We start from the raw sequence: 21,155 nt of genomic DNA, 5'->3' as shown, positions 1-21,155 counted from the left end.
AATTTTTGGCGCCCTCTGTTGACTTAAACCCAACATGTAAGCTGTACCACTTTGTCGGTTTATTTTTCAAAATACTACATGCTTGTCACATCTATATCTGACTTTTAAGAGGCTGTTTCGTAGTTAAAATGAAGCCTATGTGCGACGGCTGCAAATATTCCTGCTGTATTTTTTGAACAGTTTTACGAATGTCATCTTAGGGAAATGTTGGTCCCCAAAATATTGGAGGAATTGAATGCTTTTAGAAGTTTATTTCACCCTTTCGTATCATTTATGGTTATACCCGGATGCGCTCTTATAAAAGTCAAGGGAAATCTCTGAGAATAAGAAAAGGAATATCAAATCTTCCTTCACATATCCTTTGCTATAGAACTGCAGAGAAACTTATTACAAGACTTATTTTGGAAAACTGGTCGGTCTCCATGCAATTTGCGAAATCTCATGAACCCAGTGGCGAACCCAGTGGCGTATCCATTGCGCAAAACATGTTCACGGTAATATTTAGGAAAAGTAAAATATCTTGTGAATCAACTGATCATAGGATTATAAATTATTTATACGCCGATCAGACATAGAAAGTGCTTGTGGAGAACATCTGTAGGTGCATGTTATTGTCAACGGTAAAGTAAATCATAGGATTTTTTTTCAGATGAGGGCGCTACTTAACTCGTACGGTCGTATTATAGGCCTATAAGGCTCTCGCTTAATTGTTATTATAACCTGGTTCATCATAAAAAATATCATCATGTCACATAATGCGGATAGTCTTAATCATGCCAAAAACGTGAAGGTAAGGGCATTATCTATTCAAAAATGTCTTAGAAGATCATGTCACCATTCGCGATGTTTCTGCCAGTATGTGGAGCAGATATTTTAACAATATTAAGTAAAAGACAAAGTCAAAATTGTCTACCAAGGTTGCCGTTTGTAAACTGTTCAATGCCAGAAACCGTGCAAGAAATTCTAAACGGGCCTTCCTGTATTAACTATTTGATCAGAGTGTAGTTTATTTTCATATGTTTCTCGCTTACCAATCAATCCAATGCTGTCTGAAGGGTTATGCATCTACATTGCTGTACATGAGAATGTCGTTCATGGTGCTAGACACCTTTTTGTGTTTCATGTGCTGCAAAAAGTGTAAATATTTTACCAGTTTGACATCTTAAAACCCTGCCAATGTTGACCTAATTCCCTCGGCAAAGTAGCCATTCATGCAGGCCGCCTCCGTGCATGTTATCTGTAAGCCCGATTCGCTCTAACGAACGGACAGCGCAAATGTTCCGCCTGCGGTTACCAATCTCAGGAAGTGCCCCGCGCTCTGAACGGACGAAGGAATCACCGCGACAGGGATTTAGGGTTTGCTGCCCGTAGTTAACCCGGTTAATACCCCGTGAAACACGGTCATCCTCGCTCGGCTCGGAAAGGCTCCAGCGTTGGGTATAATAGCGGTTAGTTACGGAGCTCCCCCTTGGTTGGAGAACTGGCTAAATCCGTGGCCTGCGGGGACTCCGTACAGAAGTAAGAACCGGATCTGCAAAGTAGTGTTGAATGTAAAACATGGGAATCACTGTTGCTTGTCGTTTGGGGAATCGATGCAGATAGTATCCCCTCCCTTGATAGTGGAGGATAATAATTAAGTGCATTTGACTGTGTTCACTTAAATGCAACCTGCATTATACCAGCCGGGGACAACACTATTGGCAGCGACCTTCAGAATATAAAGATGTTCGCCTGCAAACGGGATCAGCAGGCATTTGGAATATTCGTCAGACATGCTTGATTACATGGTCGGTTGATTATGCGGATTACCAACCAGCCTGGACCTGTTTGCGCTTGGCTTAGGCTACTTTGCAAGGGGAAAGCACTTTCTCTTTCCTGTTATCCACTATGATGGTCTTGATTCACTGGGATGGAGCGAGATACAGCCGTTTATCAAAAACATGTGTCGCCTGGAAAGACCATACATTTCTTGATAAAGACTCCATTTTTCGTAAGCAATATCAAAGCACAGACTCAAGTTGTACCAACGTTTCTAGCGCTTGTTATTTACTCAACTCATGTGTAGGCCTCGGTAGGCTAAATATAATTGAATTGCAACATCGGACACATACTTTCGTTACATTTTCTTCTTTTTTCGTTCACTATTCAACATCCTCATTCATAAACGTATAGGTAGTCTCGGAGTTCTCTTTTTTTTTCAATGAAAGTTTCTCTCTCAAAAACATCAATTTGGTCTTCCAACAAAAACACCCTTATAGATTTGAAACAAAACGATCATGCGCAGTTCTGGTTTTAGGGGTTTTCTTCATACGGCCAGGGGAAGATTCATGCAGAACAAAAAGGATGCCTCTCAAAACTACATGTACATGTATATACCAAAATAATGTAGCCAATCTGAAACGCAGAATTGTTGGCGTGTTTTCACACTAGCGTTTTGTGGTTCCGTGTTTTTTTCTTCAATGACGTCAAGTTCTCCGCGCCGTTAAATTCACGGTGCACTTGTTCGGTTCATGAGCGTTTGGCAACTTCAGTGGCGCATCACGTGAATTCTGATTAGCGGTCGAAGTGATACTTTTGCCATGGTGAGTCCTCGAGATTAAAACGGCAGCCTCCTCGTTAAACTGTCAGGCCTGGCGTGATTCACGGCTCTCCAAATTAACCGAATATGCAATTTTATAGATTTTGGCCAGATGGCGTTGTAATAAAAGTCGATTAGTATGGCACAACAACGACTGACGAGCCCGGGCCGCACATGACAGCTAAAATGTCGCCAGATTTATGATGCTCGTAAATCCTGCCCCTGCTTCACTCGGTTGAGCAATTCGAGGGAGAAGAGATTTTTAATTGAAAAATATCAAAGGTGGGCTGGACTTGGCAAATCATGGAGGATATTCAAATATTGTAAACTGTTATGGAAACGCAGGTGCAAAGTCGAGTAAACTGAGCGTAAATTAACGGTACTTCCCGCCGGTTAAACGAGCGAAAATGCCCGTGATTTATCTGGCGCCGCGCGCTGAATGGCCCAACAAATGCTGTCCGCCGGACATAACTCAAAGGCACGGCAACTCCTACTGCCGCAGATTCCATGGTCGCCAGAGATTAGCTGTCATCTGCCGTCCAGTGATTGAACTGAAAACAATTCTTTGAGGCTAAAATTGGAATTGACCTGGTCAATGGTTGCCCGGGAGTTCAATTTTGGCCGTCTTCAAAAATGCTAACAAACTGTTGTTTACCGCATTCCGCAATTATGCCAATTAGGCTACCCGTTGTATACAGACCATACCGGGATTCCAATAAATTACTTTTAACTATCACGTGTCTCCATATCTGTGCATCACGTTAGTCAGGTATTAAAATTAGACAGGGCAATAAATTTCAAGTTGATGTGAAAAATTACATAGGTGAAGTACGAAGTGCAAAAGTCATTTGTATAACTATGAAACTTTCATGCTGGGGGCTTGATCACAGTTTTTCAACTTTACCGACAGTCTGTTATCGAGGGATAAAGTTTGAAGAACATGTCAAAGAATTTTGAAATTATGTTGTCGTTAAAGCATTGTTTATAGATAAAAATGTCTTTCCATAGTCATTTATCTCCCGTCGTTGCATTGTACATGCCTTCAAGGTTTTCACAATCTCTGGCTGCTAAAGACAAAAAAATTGATATCCACAAAAGATTCCCTAAAAAAAATGGTTAGGCCTACCAGGCTAAATAACTATAATTTCGTGTATTTCTTGAACACATGGTTACTGTTAAATTGTGCTTAGCAAGTTATTATGCTCAAACGTCATATATTATGTATGTGGTTTAAATGGAGAACATTCATGTATTTCTACTTTTTATTTGAAAAGATCAATGGTGTCGTTTATCACATGTTTAGCCTATCTCCTTCAAAGGTGTCTTTCCTTCACCGTGCAGGTGATGATATTGAATGGGGAAAACAGTATAAATAGAAACGGTGTAGATCAAGTGCGGATCCAGAACACATTTTTTGGGGGAGGGGGGGGGGAAATAAAATGTGGTCCCCCAAGAAGTCATTGCAAACAATTATGGCGTGTGGCTCGTGGCCCGCTTAAGGGCCTCGAATTGTTTTGATTTAGAGATGCTCTGTGGTGCGATCTGAGGCAATTTCTGACCACTTTGACCAATTTGTTTTGAGGAAAAGATGGTGGTGTACGCAGTGTCTGCCTTTATTGCGACGTCACTTAGAAAAAAGTTTGGCTCGTTTGGGGGGGGGCATAGCCCCCTTTTGCCCCCCCCCCCCTGGATCCGCCCTTGGTGTAGATTGAATACCTCATCAGTCTGTAACTTTAATTGGATCTTGCCATATTGTTGTTTCTTGCCATCAGACAAAATGAAGGCCGTAGCCTGGTGGACAATCTCTTGTCTCGCATGGAGCAGTACGCTACCAATCTGGAGGCGCTCGTGCAAGAGCGAACTGAGGCGTTCTACGAGGAGAAACGGAAAGCGGAGGAGCTCTTGTATCAAATCCTGCCCAGGTAATGCATCCTCGTCATATTTCACCCAATCTGCAAGCCTCGGGCTTTCCCCCAATTCCCCAGATGCTCATATCTCTCCGGTTTCATCCGGTAGCATCATTTCATGTTTGCCATGGCATCATAGAGCATAGAGAGCCCAATGATTAGACGTCCATTTTTTTTCCAGCGAACCCGTATGCCGTTTAACAAAAAAGGAGCATAGAATTTCGCCGCACTTGATCCGCATGTTATTGGCAGTCTTCGGTCCAAGTCTTTTGCACTTTGCCGAAAAAGAAATTTAATTAAGAAAAAATCATTGATTTTAACCCGAGAAGTTGTTTTGTCTACCTGGAAGCCATGCAGCACATCCTGAGGTGATATGGCCCTGTGAAAAGGCTCGAACTTTACTCCAGAAGTCCTGATTTGTCCGTATTTTTGGAAGTATTACTATTACACCAGTGATTGGGCCGACCCGGGTCTGCGGTCGCATATCCACAATACAAACGAAGACTCCACTGTTCGGCCTTTTGTCTCGCCGAACACAGGCAATTTTTGGCTGCGCTGAAATTTAATAGTTCTCGCCAAGGAAGGCGATTTCAAATGAAGAATTGGAAGGCACTGTCAGTAGACAATTCCCACGTATCTCATCATTGATGTTTATCCTCGTATTCCGTAGCCGCTGGGAGATTCTTTACATCATAATCTTTAACCAAAATGCACCGCAGAACAGTGCAGCGTGGCTTTCTCGATTTTGTCCCCGGGGCGGGGAAGGGATATGACAGACAGAAAGATGCGCCAAACGAAGGCCACGATATGAGTCCAGAGTTGCCACAGGCTAAACGGTCGAGACCTGGGTTGCTTACATCATGGAGGAATAAAAATTCCTCCATGCTTACATTGAAATTAAAGATTTCAATCTAAGGCCTTTCATAAAAACAAGTAAGCATGCATTGCACGAGTATAACCATAGAGAAAGGACACACCGTCCACAGTGTGAAGATCTCGCTTCGAATACACTTTGTCCATATTTCAAGAGTGTGTTGACAGTGTTTCATCCCTAAGGACACCGAGATCTCGATAAGACAATTCTCGGGAGAACTACAAGAGCCTGGCACTTTTTTTCTCTCTCTCTCCCGTAGTCTGTTTGTGACACAAAGTGAATGGAACGTTTCTTCCCCGTGTTATAAAAGATATTCCCTCCAGCCATTTCGGATTCAACAATCGGTTACAGCTGGCCTGATTTACCATCAAAACAGTCGCACTCATGGGAGCGATTCATTTTGCTTACACAGGGGTTTCCGTGTCTAGAGATGGAATCATTGAAATGCAGTCCTTTTGTTTGTGTGTTGATATAACACTCACATAGGTAAACCTATAGTTTTCCACTCGGTATTTATACAGATCTAAAATATTATGACAAACCTTCACAACAGAGGGTGTTATTTATATAAAGCACTTTTTTCTAACCCCGAAGCGAAAGTTTCATTAATAGATATGTTTGGTCAGGTCTGAGGTATATAATCACATTACGAGAATTGAGAGTCAGGTTTCGATGTGGTCGAAGTTTTGCAACAACAGCCAAGTTTCCTTGTATTTCTTTCCAACTTAAGCCGGGTGTTTTTTGGTTCTCTTTAGGGCGGTGGCTGAAGAGCTCAAGAAGGGCAAACCGGTGACTGCTGAGACTTTCGAGTGTGTCACTATTTACTTTAGTGACATTGTGGGCTTCACAAGTCTCTCATCAGAAAGCACCCCACTCCAGGTAAAGAAACATCAACGTGGCCTGTTAAGTCAATGATTTACTGTTCTTAGACCTACGTGTATTACAATATGGGCGATTCACAATAGTGCGCCTCCAAGAGTTTGCAACGCGTTGGCCAATCACAAGGCGCGAAATCAGTCGACCTTTTCCAAACGCGCATTGGGTCGACCGATTTTGTGCATTGTAATTGGCCAACGCGTTGCAAACTCTTGGAGGCGCACTATTGTGAAACGACCGTATTGTATATGGGATTTCCACATACGGACCTTCCGCACCCACACCACCACTGCCACCAATATAAGCCTTGCGTATGGGGCTTGTATTGTAAGGCCAGTGCCTAGACTGCCCAGTTTGATGTTCTGCTCTAAACCCGTTATCGAGACCTCGGAAACATGTCAAGGTTTTTGCCAGTGCTCGTCTGGTGTCCTGGGTACAAGAAATTGGCACGATACAGATTTGTGTTTCTCATAATCTGGATATTTATTGACCTTTCTTTTGTTTATAAACACTGAATCCCGTTTTGTATGTACGGCCGCATGAATTAACCGTAGTTTGCAAAAGTTTTGGACCAAAACTGCACATTTTACTCCCCGGCTATGTTTAAAGAGATGGGATCTCAATGCCTCAATTTGGCAGCGTCTTTTAACTTGTACAGTGTATTAATAATTATACACACGGTATGTTATCTCATTCAGTGATTTTGTTTTGTCATGGTAGTCCCCCAAAATTTGCCAAAATGTTGTCTGTGCGGCTGTGACGTACACAAGAAAGGTCTATATGGAAAAGACCAAATACGACTTCCAAATAAGAAAGATTATTTAAAAAATGATGTCTGTCATGCCAAAGCCTTTTGACAGTTTAAACACATCAAGTGGGACTCTGCGTTTAAATCAGTCTTGCAAGTTTAGGTATTTCATCAACTGTACAGGATGAGTTAATAAAACGAAACCCAAATGTCGGGACCATTGTTTTAGTGAAGTTCTGCATATAGGATATGAAAGCCAAATTCATAAGCTTTCTTTTAGTACAAGGATCATTCAAATTACTTTTCAAGTTACGGAGTTTTAAACACAACTACCGTTTTAACGTTCTGTCCACGGATCACAAAAAAAGGTGTGCGTTCTTTCAGCAAAACGAAAACCATTCACACATATCCTTGTGTGATTTGTTTTCGTTTTGCTGAAAGAACACTGAAATTTTTGTGATCCGTGGACAGAACCTTAAAACGGCGGTTGTGTTTAAAACTCCGTAACTTAAAAAGTACATGAGTGATTTTTTATACTAAAAGAAAGCTTATGAATTGGGCTTTTATATCCTTGATTTTGAAATCTTTACATGCAGAACTTCACTAAAAAAAATGGTCCTGACATTTGGGTTTCGGGTTTTTTTACTCACCCTGTATGTGTTAGCGTGCTCTCACCCTACTCTCACCATCTTACCCCAAATTTCTTTTAGGTTGTAGATTTACTGAACGACCTCTACACGTGCTTCGATTCCATCGTCAACAACTATGACGTATACAAGGTGAGCCTTTTGTATACATTGGTCAGTTATCCGGTCAAGCAAGACGTAAAATTCCAAGACGGTAAATTTAAAAATCAAGGAAATGGTTGGGTGTCATTTAATGAGCAAATCGCATCCCATGAATCTTCGAAAACGATGAAAAGATTTAACTCAAAATATGGAAGAGTTCATCTGCACCAAAGGAAGTTTGTCAAGCTTTAACACTAAATCCTGGGTCATCAAAATGGAATTTGATTCTATTCTAATATAATTTTAATTCAAAAACGCTAGGTTCATGCCATGCCTACAGCACCATCCTGGTTAGTTCTTTGGGAACTTCCCAACGACTGTTTCATTCGTTGGATTCATTTTGGTGAAAGGCAGGTTTTATCATGGATGCACAGTGAGGGGCCTTGAAATTCGGCCCTTTTGAGCCTTCAACTGTCTGCAGGGGGCACAGGTGTGGAATGGGGGACATCTGTATAAATCGATTCAGCAAAGCAACACCTTGCGATACACTGTGTCCAAGTGTCCAAGTGTCCCTCTTCGTATTGGATTGCTTGATTGCTTCCGCATTGCAGGATGAGAAAATAGAGGAGTATAAGGGCAAGAAATTGTAGATTAAGTTACTCCCTTAGCAAGTAACAGTCCTCGGGTCTTGCCAACGGGTGAAGGCCAAGGCAGGCGATTCACGGCAATTCGTAATCGAGAGATTCACGGTGACTTCCCTTTCCATGCACGTGGGAATCACAAGCGGCCGGCCAGACGCGTAGAAAATGATAGAAAATCCTGGCAAGAAATCCCCTCCTTTTTTGAGTCATTCTCGATGTTGGGGGTATTATTGAACTAACACCTGGGCCCCGATTCATTGAGTGTCTCGTATCGCAGCGCGTCGATCCCAGTGGAGTCGATACTGATCCCGATCTCGCACGCACGAAGTAATTGATTTAGGTGGCCCCCGGCGAAGTGCAATGGAGATGCTCCATTGAGACCAGTCGTGGGAGATAGGGTTGCCAGACCAAGGCTCGATACGAAGAGTGATTCCGACTGTAGACTTCAAGATTCGAAAAGAGAACTTTCAGTGGGGATACTTTGCCACATTCTTGCATTCCCTAAATCATGGCTTCACATCATAGCTGCTAATCGCCCTTAATTCTGTTCCATTCTAGGATTTACGGTTGAAAATATGACGTCTAAGTAATCAAATTATTTTCACATTTGGGTCTTTGTAGTTATCAATAAATTTGCTATGTTCATTCCATTTGTTGAATTCACTTTTAATACTCGTTACTCCTCACTCCTTCTCATCAGTGTAGAACTGATACGTAGTTATCTTAAAATAATGATTATGCAACCGAAAGACTCGGAGCCATTCCGACTCCGGCAATATACCGGCTGAAAAGTTGAAATGAAAAGTTCGGCTGCGATACATAAGATAATATTTTCCGACTTTTTCTTTCTTCCATTCTATCTACTCTAATGTCAACCGAGGGGTTCGTATCACCTTACATGGAGGATTTCTGAATAGCAATAGATGCTAAATGCAGTACCCTCTAGGGACGAAGTTTGGCCTCCCTTGAGTCAATACGCTTTAGACACATTTGCCTTGCACAAAATGTCTTCTTGGAGCTCCGAAGAACACACCGGATAAAAGTTGGACTGGACTTGCTCTTTGTCAATGAGAGAACAAACACTCGGGGGTTCAACCACCTGTCAAAAATTGTGTTGATTCAAGAGAATTTGAAACTGATTTCTGTTTTTAATTCTATCATGTCTGCTCGACGTGTTTATGTGCAATATCACCTTTTCGGTACTTTGAAAGGTTACCCGCACTTGCTGCACGATAATCTGTAACTCTTGTTTGACAGCACGGCTGCAACCCATTGGAATTCTGTCGGTTCACCAAGAGTTCATGTTAGATTTCTAGATGAAATTCATGGGCGACGATCCGGGGGTGATGAAGGAACCCCCCCCCCCATATTGTTTGGTCAGGGACGCCAATGGCGATGTCCCCCAATAATTTATCCAAGTGTATATATATTTTTACCAACGCTACTTCTAAAAAACATCTCCACTGAGTAGTAGGTACCCCCCCCCCCTCGCTTTACGAATTTTCCAATCTGATGGGTTCTTCCCCCAATAATGACAGGATTTTGTCGCCGTTGGTGAAATTGACAACAAGTGGAAGCTCCAAATACTCAGGTTTTTTTTAATTCTTTGATTCCCTCTCCTCCTGTTATTCTGAATCTAACAAACTCCTATAAAGGAAGAGTGAGCTACAAAAGAGTACGAATTCATCTCGTGTCTATACCAACTAGACCCAACGAAAAAGGTCTTGGTCGATTCGATGAGGTTAGTCTGTGACTTAAAAACTGTTATCGTACAATTCAGACAAGTAAACCAAAGTTCTTCTTCTGTTTCCCTGTCTGTATCGCCAGGTTGAGACAATAGGCGACGCTTACATGGTAGCATCAGGCCTACCCGTCCGGAACGGAGACTTCCACGCCCGTGAGGTAGCTAGGATGTCACTAGCCTTACTGGGCGCCATCAAAACCTTCAAGATTAGGCATAAGCCAGACAGGACACTCAAGCTCCGTATCGGCTTACATTCAGGTGAGTCTTTGGGTCTCTCCTTATTTCTCCTTTGGTCTCTCCTTATTTCATATGTTCCTTTGAAGTCAGTCCTACAGATCCCTACTATAACCACGGTGTTCTGCGGTTTGGTGCAAATTCTGTGTCTACAATGCTAGCACAGAAAGGGATGTACGCGTGGGAACAAGCCAGATTCCTTGCCAGCCTGGTAAACGCTAACCGTTACCACAGAATAGTCCGCTGGGTGTTCAGTATTTAAAAAAAAAAACACATTAAGGTCTTGAAGTATTTGATGCCCGTTATAATCGCTATGTTACTGTTCTGTGAATCACAAGTCCTAGGCGACTTTTAGAGCAATTTCGAATTGTAAGCTGAATAAATCGTTGCTCATGTCCCATCAAGCAACCGACTGTCAAATGACATGCGAATTACTACGTCTTTTTAAGCTTAACTCGAGTTAGCCATAGACGAACAACTGCAACATGGTAGTCTTTCTTGGTGTGCATATTTGTAGTCCATAATTATTTGTTCGTGGGAGGGCTCTAATTTATCTTGATCGCCGTAGGGGTCATCCATAATTATCAACATTTTCAAAAGCGCACAAAACGTGCGCTCGGGGGCCGGGGGTATTCATGGGTGCAGCCATATTTTGTCATTCAGCTTCATGCTATCTCCAAGGCGCTAATATTCCATAACTATTCGCGGCGCTATGAATGAACTGTTCGTTCCAGGATATCTTTGAAAATCAAAATTTTTGAAAGTACCCTTCCAGAGAGGGGGGGGTGGTTGGTCTGGCAAAAAAAGTACGTTTTGTTCGCTTTTGGAAATGTTGGTAATTAGGGATTACCCCTTACCTATGGTGGCTTTTGAATATCTCTACAGGGTGAGTAAAACAAAACGCATCCCAAATGGTAGAACCAATTTTTGAATGAAGTTTTGCCTGTAGCACTTTTACAATCTAGGATATGAAAGCTCAGTCATTTAGCTTTCTTCTAGTACAAGAATCATTCAAATCACTCACGTACTTTTCAAGTTACGGAATTTTGAACACAAACACCGTTTTAAAGTTCTGTCCACGGATCACAAAAACAGTAAGTGTTCTTACAGCAAAACGAAAACAATTCTCACAGGAATGCATGTGAATTGTTTTTTGTTTTGCTAAAAGAACACGTCGGGGTTTGTTTACTCACCGTGTATATTGTTTTCAAGTCGTGTTGTTGTTTTTTCTTAAGTATCATAAAAGTAACTTTGTTGGTTGTGTTGTTTTTCGCCACTCTAGGCCCAGTAGTAGCAGGTGTCGTGGGATTGAAGATGCCTCGCTACTGCCTCTTTGGTGACACAGTCAACACAGCATCCAGAATGGAGTCCAATGGCGAAGGTAATAAGCCTCACTATAGATCTTGTCTATACTTGCCTTCCTCGCTGATTATTCATGAAAACACTTTGACTAGAAATTACATCAAGATAGGTAACTTACAAAAGTGCCGTGGAAATCTAAGGAGATAGGTGACCCAAGAAGTGTATTAAAATTATCTTTGAATCTGTTGGTAGTTTTGTTTACTCGGCTTCGAAAACGGTGGTTACCTTTTACAAAGTAATTGAAGCAAAGTGCGTTTTAATTGTTTGTATAGCAATAGAACCGCATTATTTGCGTGTGATGAAACATGTTTCCGTTGTCCTGTGTTTGTTATACTTCTGTCAACAAACCTTTGCAACATTTTCCGGGAATGGTGGACTGAAATGTTGGGATCCTACGACCACCTTTATGCAGTCCATCCTATTTTGGTCACGATCATGAAGTTATCTCATGCATTGATGTAACCTAGTTTTTGATCCTCATGCAAACAGCGTTCACTCCTCCACGCTGGCCTACCTTTTAAATTCGCTCTTCAACCCTGTAAAATATACAACCGAAACTGTTATGAGAGCAGATGCAATAAATACTGCTTCCCCATTCAGCGATTCTCTGCAAATCATTATTACTCGATCCGTCATTTTCTGTGCGGTGTTCAGGTTTTGTGCATCCATCAATTGCTAGTTTTTTCTCTCTTTTTGTCATTCCCTCCTTGTTATCTCAGCTCTCCTTTGCAACATGTCCCCACTCCTGCAGGTGTTCCCAGTCCACACATTCATGTTTGCTCTGCGTGCCCAACAGATCTTTTGTGTCACATCCAAATTTGCAATTCCTATTCGAACTATAACCAGTCAGTCATCCAATTTCCTGGACCCCCTAAAAATGTAACTTTCACAGCAAAACTTAATTAAGGTTTTCATCCAATAACTGAAATGTCAGAAACCTGCAAGCCCATACGTGACTTTTGAGACGAGATCTTAGAATTGGTAAACAGTGTGGAAACCAACGCCTAGGGGGAGTTGTGTAAAGCGTGGGTGCCGCGAGTAAAATGGTCATATGTCACGCCCTTTAGGGTAAGGCCGGCTGGCTCGAGTTGACAGCCAAGCCTCTGCCGACCACTTGCCAATTTGGCCCGGCAGGATGTAGTGACGGATGCGTGCTCAAATTGGGTTATTTGGCGGTCATTGTCAGGCAATCCAAGGCCGTGGTGCGGTGTGCAGCCCGCGGCTTTAGTCTGGTCCCGCTACCACCTGTTCTCGGTTTCCGGCAGGTTGTAAGTGCGAGCTTTACAACTTAATTATTATATACGTCTGTCTCTCACTAGCGTACGCAGACTAGCCCGTGGTCTGTCAACAGAGGGAGTCCTATCAAGTATGCGGTGGTTACATTGCATGGAACTTGCTGTTGTTCCGATTCATTGGAAAGAGTAAAAATGAGGGAGTTGTTGAAAAAATATCAAGGACTGCTTTTGGAATCAAAAATGATTTCGAGTGTTTTTTTTTCTCGATTGCAGCTATGAAGATCCATATCAGTAATTCAATCAAGAAGATTTTGGACCTATTTGGCACATTCGTGGTCGAGCTCAGAGGGGAAGTTGAAATGAAGGTAAGAGAATACTCCAACCTCGTCCCTTCCTTTAAACCACACACTCTGACATCATCACTGTTAGTGTTTTCAAACTCAATATTGAAGCCTTCTCACCCCAAGGTAATGTCATCATCACACGTTCTGCCTCGTTAAAGGTGTAAGCTGATTTTTCTAAATCGATCAAATTATTGTTATGTACTTTGGTACTCCGTGAAAGCACCACATTTAGTCTTTTAAGGTCGGGGGCATGCAGATTAAAGGCCCTCCACATAACTTGTACATGTACTACAATAACTAATGAAATGTGACGGCAAGATTTCATTCCGGGGACCAGGATAATTCTATATGAAAATGATAAGAAACATTTGAAGCCGGGCCCCCTAGTCAATGCATACGTCATTACGGACCGGTTCTTGTAACTGGTTTAAGGGCACGCGTTTGTTGTAATTTTGGCGGTACATTAATGTTCGGTTCCCTTGATTTATGTGATTGATTTTAGTGAAAGAGCTTAGTTTCCATGCATTTCGTCAATGTCGTGGTTTTCGTCAACAGACTTTGTTTACAGCATTTTTGTATGTCTAGCGATGCCGTGAAAATCAATGCTAACATAATCTTTATGTTGGAGTCATGACTACGTCTTTGCCGTTCCGTTTCCAGGGGAAGGGCAAGCAGACAACGCACTGGCTAATGGGAGAGCTAAAGGACAAGAACGGACTGTGCGATTTCAAGTACCAGGAGATCTCTGTGTAGAGTTGTAGAATTGAGTTCGCGTTTTGTATGAAGCCCAGCGGTGTACACGCGAGAATAACAAATGCATAATATGCCTTCCCTTGTGTTTTTTTGTTCACAAATGCTGTCACCAATAACCAGGACAGACTAACTGACGGACGGGTACGACTGACGTACGGTACTGACGCGATGGTGGAAAGGATCGTCTCTCTCGCTGATTTAAATTCGTGATGTGATAGAGGACAAAGACTGATAACGAACAATCCAATGAACAATTCACCTCGACTGGACAGATCGACTTCAAATTCTAACCATATCATACAAGACAACTACTCAAGCATTCACGACTTGGGTCGACGCAACATGGACTCAAAATGACGTGATTAACTAAAACGGGCGAACAAGGAAAACACTAAGTAAGGTGAACGTGACGACAGACAAACGAACGGACCACGAAACTGAATATGATTGGACAAAGACGCAAAACCACATTCAGGGCTTCCTATTAGTCAGATGACGTCGTCATGGTACAAAATGTGACCTTCAAAAACAAAGACACTTGACGGACAAACAGAAATAACGACAGACACAACGATATGCAGACAGACTACGCACCTGGGACAGATATTGTTCGACTATCATATTCGACAGTCTTTTTTTGTGGATGGAAATACAGCCAGAGTGTATAGATATTGTGACGTCACATAATCTTCCTGAAGAAAACATATACAAGATACCAAATCTGCGATATGAAACAGATAAGTGACTGACGAAAGTGACCAACAAACGGACGTCAAACGGCAAGTGAACAAACGAACGTGGGACAGTGACAGACCTGGGATACGAACCCGATGGTTGACAAATATTACTATCAGAATGAGAATCGATTTCAATTTGGTATCGTTTCGCAATTCCGTCAAAAGGCGATCAATACGCAAAAAAGGGGATAAGAATCGATATTTTCTGACTTTTGCTTCAATTCTGAATTTATGATATAAATGCTCAAAATATATTTATTGTTGTTTTTTTCTCAAGTCGATTATATAATGTCAGAATGCTGCATCTTAAAAAAGCAATGGGAGGGGAAGAAATCAGTTACGAATGGAACGCAGATCTGTTCTTCCCACAGTGTCAGCTTGGACTATTATGAGAAGCGATGCAGCATATGCCATTGTTCATTCAACTTATTTTCTTAGTGTTGATTGAAAGCAACGTATACTTCAGTCTGTTTCCAGATATCGGTGTATACCATTAGGGCTGGGTCATAGACAATTGTCTAAATTTCTTCTTGCGAACAGGATGACCGTAGATGGCTGTACATAAAAACTTGCTGTATGACTATGGCTGGACTTCAAGTACATTTTTGAATTCTTTCAAAGTCACTAAAATAATTACCGGTAACGACCCGACCGGACCGGTCGGAGTTTTTTAAACTAGATAATATGCTGTTATTGTGTATTTATTTGTATTTTGTAATATTTGAACCTACTGACAGTTGACGGTAAAATAGTATTTCTAGAAAATGGGAAAAAGACGTCAGTTGAATTGTACCCTGAATCTTCCAAAGGTTGTTTCGTTTAAGAAAAAAAAATGCTCGACAAAATTCTGTGATCTATCCTGTGTAAGTGTTTATCCTGGTTACCAGTTAAAGCTGTGGGACCAATTTGTGGGAAGTACCAGTAAAGAGGTTATTTTAAGCCACTTTCACTTTCCAATTTGTCATTTTAAATGTGTTAAAAAAAATGGTACCATCTTATTAAAATTCCCTGTCAATAATTTTAAAAAAAAATTCAATCTGGTTATCTAATTACACACTACGGCATGCAGCTTCATTCTTTCAATACCTGTACGACTATGAAAGAAACAAAAAATGTAAAGCAAAAGTATTTTTCCCCACAATTTTGTGTCTTTGTTTCAATAGAGGTTGTTTTTCTTGTTTTTAAAACATAGGTAGCACTGTAGTTTGCGATCACATTAACTTCTCTCATCCAAATGCAGATAATGTAAATTTAGAACATCTAAATCTCTGTATGGTTTGGTAGAGACTATTGTTTATTTTTAAGTGGTTATGATAATTCGGCGTTAAGTCTGTAATATAGTAATTAACAATAATGTAAATACAGAGGTGGCGTTTTAAGTGAGATCACAAATTGCTGATGTTATATGACGTTTGGGTGCAAGATAGATATACACTAGTGACCAGACTGTGTTTGAAGTATTCTGGTATTGGGGAAGTGGCAATGTTAATTGTGATTAATATGATTGTATTATAATATGGGTCTTTTCTTCTTCTTTTTCTTTGTAATTCTGATATCGGCGAATTAGAATGAATAAGACTACGTCATAGTTCCAATCTTAGGGCAAGTTCGTAATTGTCTTCTGTTTTCTTTTAAAATTCCTAGTAGATCGAAAGGTCCATTTGTTTAACCTAAAACAAAACAATGGATTTTGTTGTGTTTTTATTTGAAGAGCAAATTTCGTAGTCTTTGTTTCCAGTTGTTTATCCCTACACCAATTAAAAGTAGACTTGTGCACCTGAGCAGTTTGTTTCCAGCTTCTTTATTATTTTTTTTAACTCGTTAAGATATCAATTTCAGGGGTTTCTCAATTTACGTGTTTTACTTTTTATACCTTTGTAAAAAAAAATGGATTAATATAATTATGTAATATTTACTCTTCTGTAATTCAGTTATTCGTTATTGTTGTCATTTTGGGTTTTTATTTTAAATCTGGTCCCTAAAATACTACTGTAAGATATGAACTGCATTTCTTTTTTAATTTACCCAGTATCTTTCGCGTTGAATATGTTTGATTCGGTGTTGATTTATTATTTTGGTATTAATCTGGTCCAGACTTGACATAATGCGTGACGTCTGACACTTGAGGGTAGTCTATAAACAAAGTAAAGGATCTCTCACAACAGGTCCCGACACCAGGCTTTTCGTTTAATTATTTCAGCCGTAAGATCATTTGTAGATTTACGTAATAATGCGTTTAACTGAAGTGTTTTTATAGAAAGGTGATTAAAAAAAATACTTCGGAGATTGCAATATTCTGACAATGTAGATAAGTGGTGGGCTGAATTCAGTTTATCAACTTGGTATTGAGTGATTTTTCGTGTACAAAATATTGAAAGTACTTCATTAAGAAAATGTAGCATGCGTGGCGGATGGCGTATGTGCATTGGGATAATCTTTGTGAATTGTATATATGTCTAATGGTACAGTCAACTTGAAAACGTAAATGTTTAAGTCATATTGATTAATTCTGTATAATCATTGTCGACATTTTCATTTTGAAAAGGGATCAACTAAACGTCAACAGATTCCTCCATTTCTTCACGGGGGTGTGAAGACACCCCCCTTTTTCTGACTCGCCACTGCTTTTGTCCGATTCCATTGTTAAAGAGACTCTAGAATAGGAATAATGATTAGTGACTCACGGCTTGTTTAGCCTTGGTGGATTTAGATTCGTTCATTGTGGTGCTAAAACATTGTGAATACTGCTTGTGTTTTTTCTTCGGTTTTGACCAACGCAGTGTTAAAAGCAAACCGATCTATGGCGAGGTTGACGTGTCCAAAGTGGCTCCAGTTGGTTTGAACTGGTTTGAACCGCCTTTAGCCAGACACGGCCGGATACGGCCCCCTTTTTGTAACTGGACGTACTAGACCTAAGTGTACAAATACAAAAACCTACCGTTGTGTATAGTTTGCTATAATAGACAAAAAAACGTGTGTAGATTGAACAAGTCCGACTGACACTGTACATAGTATAATACCTTTATCATATTATTCAAGCTAGCTTCGCTTTAATAGTCGCTATCCTGGTGACGTTATTGTTAAAGCGAGGTATTAACATGTCGGTTTTTTTGTAAGAAAACAAAAAAAAGAAAAAAAGCAGAATGTAGTTTGGATCGTTTACACTTCCGGGTCATGTAAACTGTGTAGAAAACTTTTAAAGAATTTCATTGATCTTTACATACTCTAGAAGTAATTGGTTTGAAGTATGTAGATTAGGATGAGGACTTTCAAACACAAATATTCACCTGTTAAAATGAACAAAGGTAGCATTGCGATTCAAGAGTTAGTTAGGTCATGGAGAACATGTTGAGAATAATCATACGCGAGTATACTTCATTAGGTATTGTGGAGTGAAAACCAGATTTTCAAAGAAAAGTTGAACCTTTGTTAACCCACTCTTTTTATGAGTCCCTAAAACTTAACTGTGTTTGTAAACATCAAACACCTGACCACTTTCTCACGTTGAGAGTCTGAATGACTGCTCTAGTCATTTGTGTACTGGGCTGCAATGAATTAATTCTTGGTAGTGGAGTTGGTGTAGTGGTTTTCCCCTACCTTCCACCTCGGATGACCCAAATCTGTTCCTTCATGAGACAGTTTCTTCATCTGTGTTTGTCCAGTTCCCTACTTAAACTGCGTGCTTGGGTTTTACCCTGACCATGTTCTATGGCGATTCTCCTCCGCTGCGTATGTTTAAACTGAAATTTCATATCTCAGTATACATCTATATACTTTATGTGATTGATTGAATGCTCGCGCTGCAGAATAAAGTATGAATGGAACCTATGGTTTTTCTTCTTTAAAAGGGCAGTATTATGAATGTTAGGTGTGTATTTCATATAATTTTCTGAATGACCTAAAATGCTTGGGATGATTTTAAAACTGTCTTATAACTAATTAGATAATTACTAATGTGTATTCATAAAATCATGTGTTATGTTGGTAATAAATACAACGGTCCAGGTAAAGTCGGAAAACAAGTCAGTGGTAACGCGTCGTTACTTTTTATTTCGTCTGTCACAAGAAGCCCCCCCCCCCCGGCCACTTCCTCCTTTTTCGGTTTTTTTCCTCCGTTTCCCATTGTATCACCTTCGTGTAGCTAAAATCACAAGACGAGGTTGACAAAAATATTAGACAAGATCATCTGCGGATCGTACGTGTCGCCATTTTTTCGCGGTCGTTCCCTATATGTTTTGTGTTCTGAAAAAAGGCAGAATTTCTGCATTTTTAAACGACCACCCAATTGACCCATGGATGACCTTTGACCTCCAATTTCGGAAGAGTTGTGATGAACCCCCACCCAGCATTACTCCATCCAAGTTACATTAAAAACCATTAAGACTAAGAAACATTTGAAGCATATTTGAACAATGACCTCTAATGACCCCTTCATGACCATTGGCCTCAGTAATTCGATGAAGAATTGTGTTTTTCCACCCAAGGGTTACCGCATCTAAGTGTAATCCAAATCCATAGCAGCATATGTCAAGAGATATGCAATACAGTTGAGGAGAGAACCGTTCGCTGACAGTTTGTATCACTTGACCACAACATCCAATTATCATACAATATCAAAATGGTCTATAAACGCAAGTTTCGTTATGGGCCAAAGTCCGCCATCTTTGTTCTCGACGTTCTTCATCTACTCCTCAATAAGTGGTGAGTGAGAAGCTTGTTCGCAAACACCGTTCGCGTTTTGGTTCCCATCATTCGGAACCCTGTTTCTCGTGTTCATTCAACACGAGAACGGGGTTTAGAATACGCCCCTTTTTTACATTAGTCACTAGTCAAATCCATTAGTGGTCAAATCTAGTAATTAGTCTGCCCCTCGACCAACGCTTAAGCATCGTTGGTATGCAATTATGTAATACCTTTGGTCTCCCCGCTTGCCACCCCCGCGTGCGGGAGATCCGAATTCAGTTGCGTCCAGGCTCCGTGACCGACTCACTTCGTCCTCATTCCTTTTCTGTAGCCAACTGCATGTATTTGTAAGTAGTTTCACTTTGATTTTTCATTCTGAATATTTAATTCACCTCAAGCATTTATCTTTAGTTAGTAGTGTTTGGCTTGAATCAGGGATAATTTAGTTTACGCCGAAATACTGAACATTCCTTAGAGCCACCGCCCTTATTCTATAGGCTTTCACCCCAGTACATGTAAAATAGAAAGTATCGATTCTTATTTGGGTACTACAGTTATAGTACTATTATTATATAGGGTTATTTTATATCGCCGACCTATGTATCATTGTTTTATCTGTGTTAATTTAAAAACTTTACCCAAATCAAACAGCGCCCTCCTATTGTGTCTGCCAGTCGAAAAGGCTAAAGCCCAAGTCACACATTCACGGTTTGGAGCTACGGATCTCCGCGGTTTAAAATTCGTGATAAACCGTGGGAGTACCGTATTCATCCTTAAGACGTCCGTGGTTATCCGTCATCTCCCTTGGGTATTCGTGGAGGGGCTACGGAAGTTTTAAACTGTTCATAACTTCCGTGGTGAACCGTCATGAAAATTTATCCGTAGTCCAATCGTGGGACATCCGTAGGACAACCGTACTTATTCGTAGTGTTATTCGTGGCTATTCGTGCATATTCTTTGAGATTCGTAGTTCATTCGTGGTAGAAATCTCTACGTGGTAGAAATCTCTACGGATATGCCCGGATGTGCTAGTTCTGCTAAGGTTGTACTACGAATATGCATGTTTCATTCGTAGGAGAACCTTGGTCATCCGTGGCCCAATCGCAGACAACCGTGACGTTAACGTCTTTATTCTATAGTAATACCGTCGATATTCTTCAACAATCCGTCTATATTCTTGACCAACCGTGGTGTATTCGTAAAGAAACCTTAGGACAGTCGTGGCTATCTGTCCTGAAACCATATTGCATTCTTAACAAATTCGATTTCTCTTCACTGATTTCGGTTCATTCATTGATTTCGGTTCATTCATTGATTCTTGGCAAACCGTGGGTATTCGTAGCTCCAACCGTGATGTGTGGCTTGGGCTTATGGTGTGTGTCCTATGTGCTCATAGACTGCACGCTGCGTTACTCGCACGCGTACACACAGTGGCATTTTTTTCTTCTCAGATGTGGTGAAGAATCCTTTAAAAAACCTGCATCCAACCCCCAAATCCGGATCACTTCCAAAATCTAATCGATTTGCACTTGTACCAAGGACCAACCATAAAGATATTTGCAAAGTTAAACCACAACGTTTGAAAGTTGAAGTACGACGTTTGAAAAGTTGAACCACGACGTTTGAAATTGAACCACGATGTTTGTAAACTGAAGTACGACATTTGAAAGTTGAACCGCGACGTTTGAAAAGTTTAAAAACCGTGAGGTTT

At 40.8% G+C, this 21,155-nt stretch overlaps 1 protein-coding gene across 1 annotated transcript in view; it reads left to right on the top strand.

Moving 5' to 3' along the window:
* The window catches only part of LOC119721030 (atrial natriuretic peptide receptor 1-like), a 92,257-nt gene extending 73,474 nt beyond the window's left edge, over window positions 1-18,783 (top strand). The window contains exons 14-20 of the mRNA XM_038190898.1: window positions 4,351-4,500; window positions 6,115-6,238; window positions 7,694-7,762; window positions 10,180-10,354; window positions 11,613-11,711; window positions 13,201-13,292; window positions 13,932-18,783. Of these exons, the coding sequence (XP_038046826.1) occupies window positions 4,351-4,500; window positions 6,115-6,238; window positions 7,694-7,762; window positions 10,180-10,354; window positions 11,613-11,711; window positions 13,201-13,292; window positions 13,932-14,024 (802 nt within the window). The 3' untranslated portion in view covers window positions 14,025-18,783. The remainder of the gene's footprint in view (window positions 1-4,350; window positions 4,501-6,114; window positions 6,239-7,693; window positions 7,763-10,179; window positions 10,355-11,612; window positions 11,712-13,200; window positions 13,293-13,931) is intronic.
* Window positions 18,784-21,155: the final 2,372 nt, after the last annotated feature.

Source organism: Patiria miniata, unplaced genomic scaffold (assembly GCF_015706575.1).
Source record: "Patiria miniata isolate m_02_andy unplaced genomic scaffold, ASM1570657v1 HiC_scaffold_9, whole genome shotgun sequence".
Taxonomy (NCBI): Eukaryota; Metazoa; Echinodermata; class Asteroidea; order Valvatida; family Asterinidae; genus Patiria; species Patiria miniata.
The sequence above is the reverse complement of the archived record's forward strand: the minus strand, read 5'-3'. Positions and strand labels throughout refer to the sequence as shown.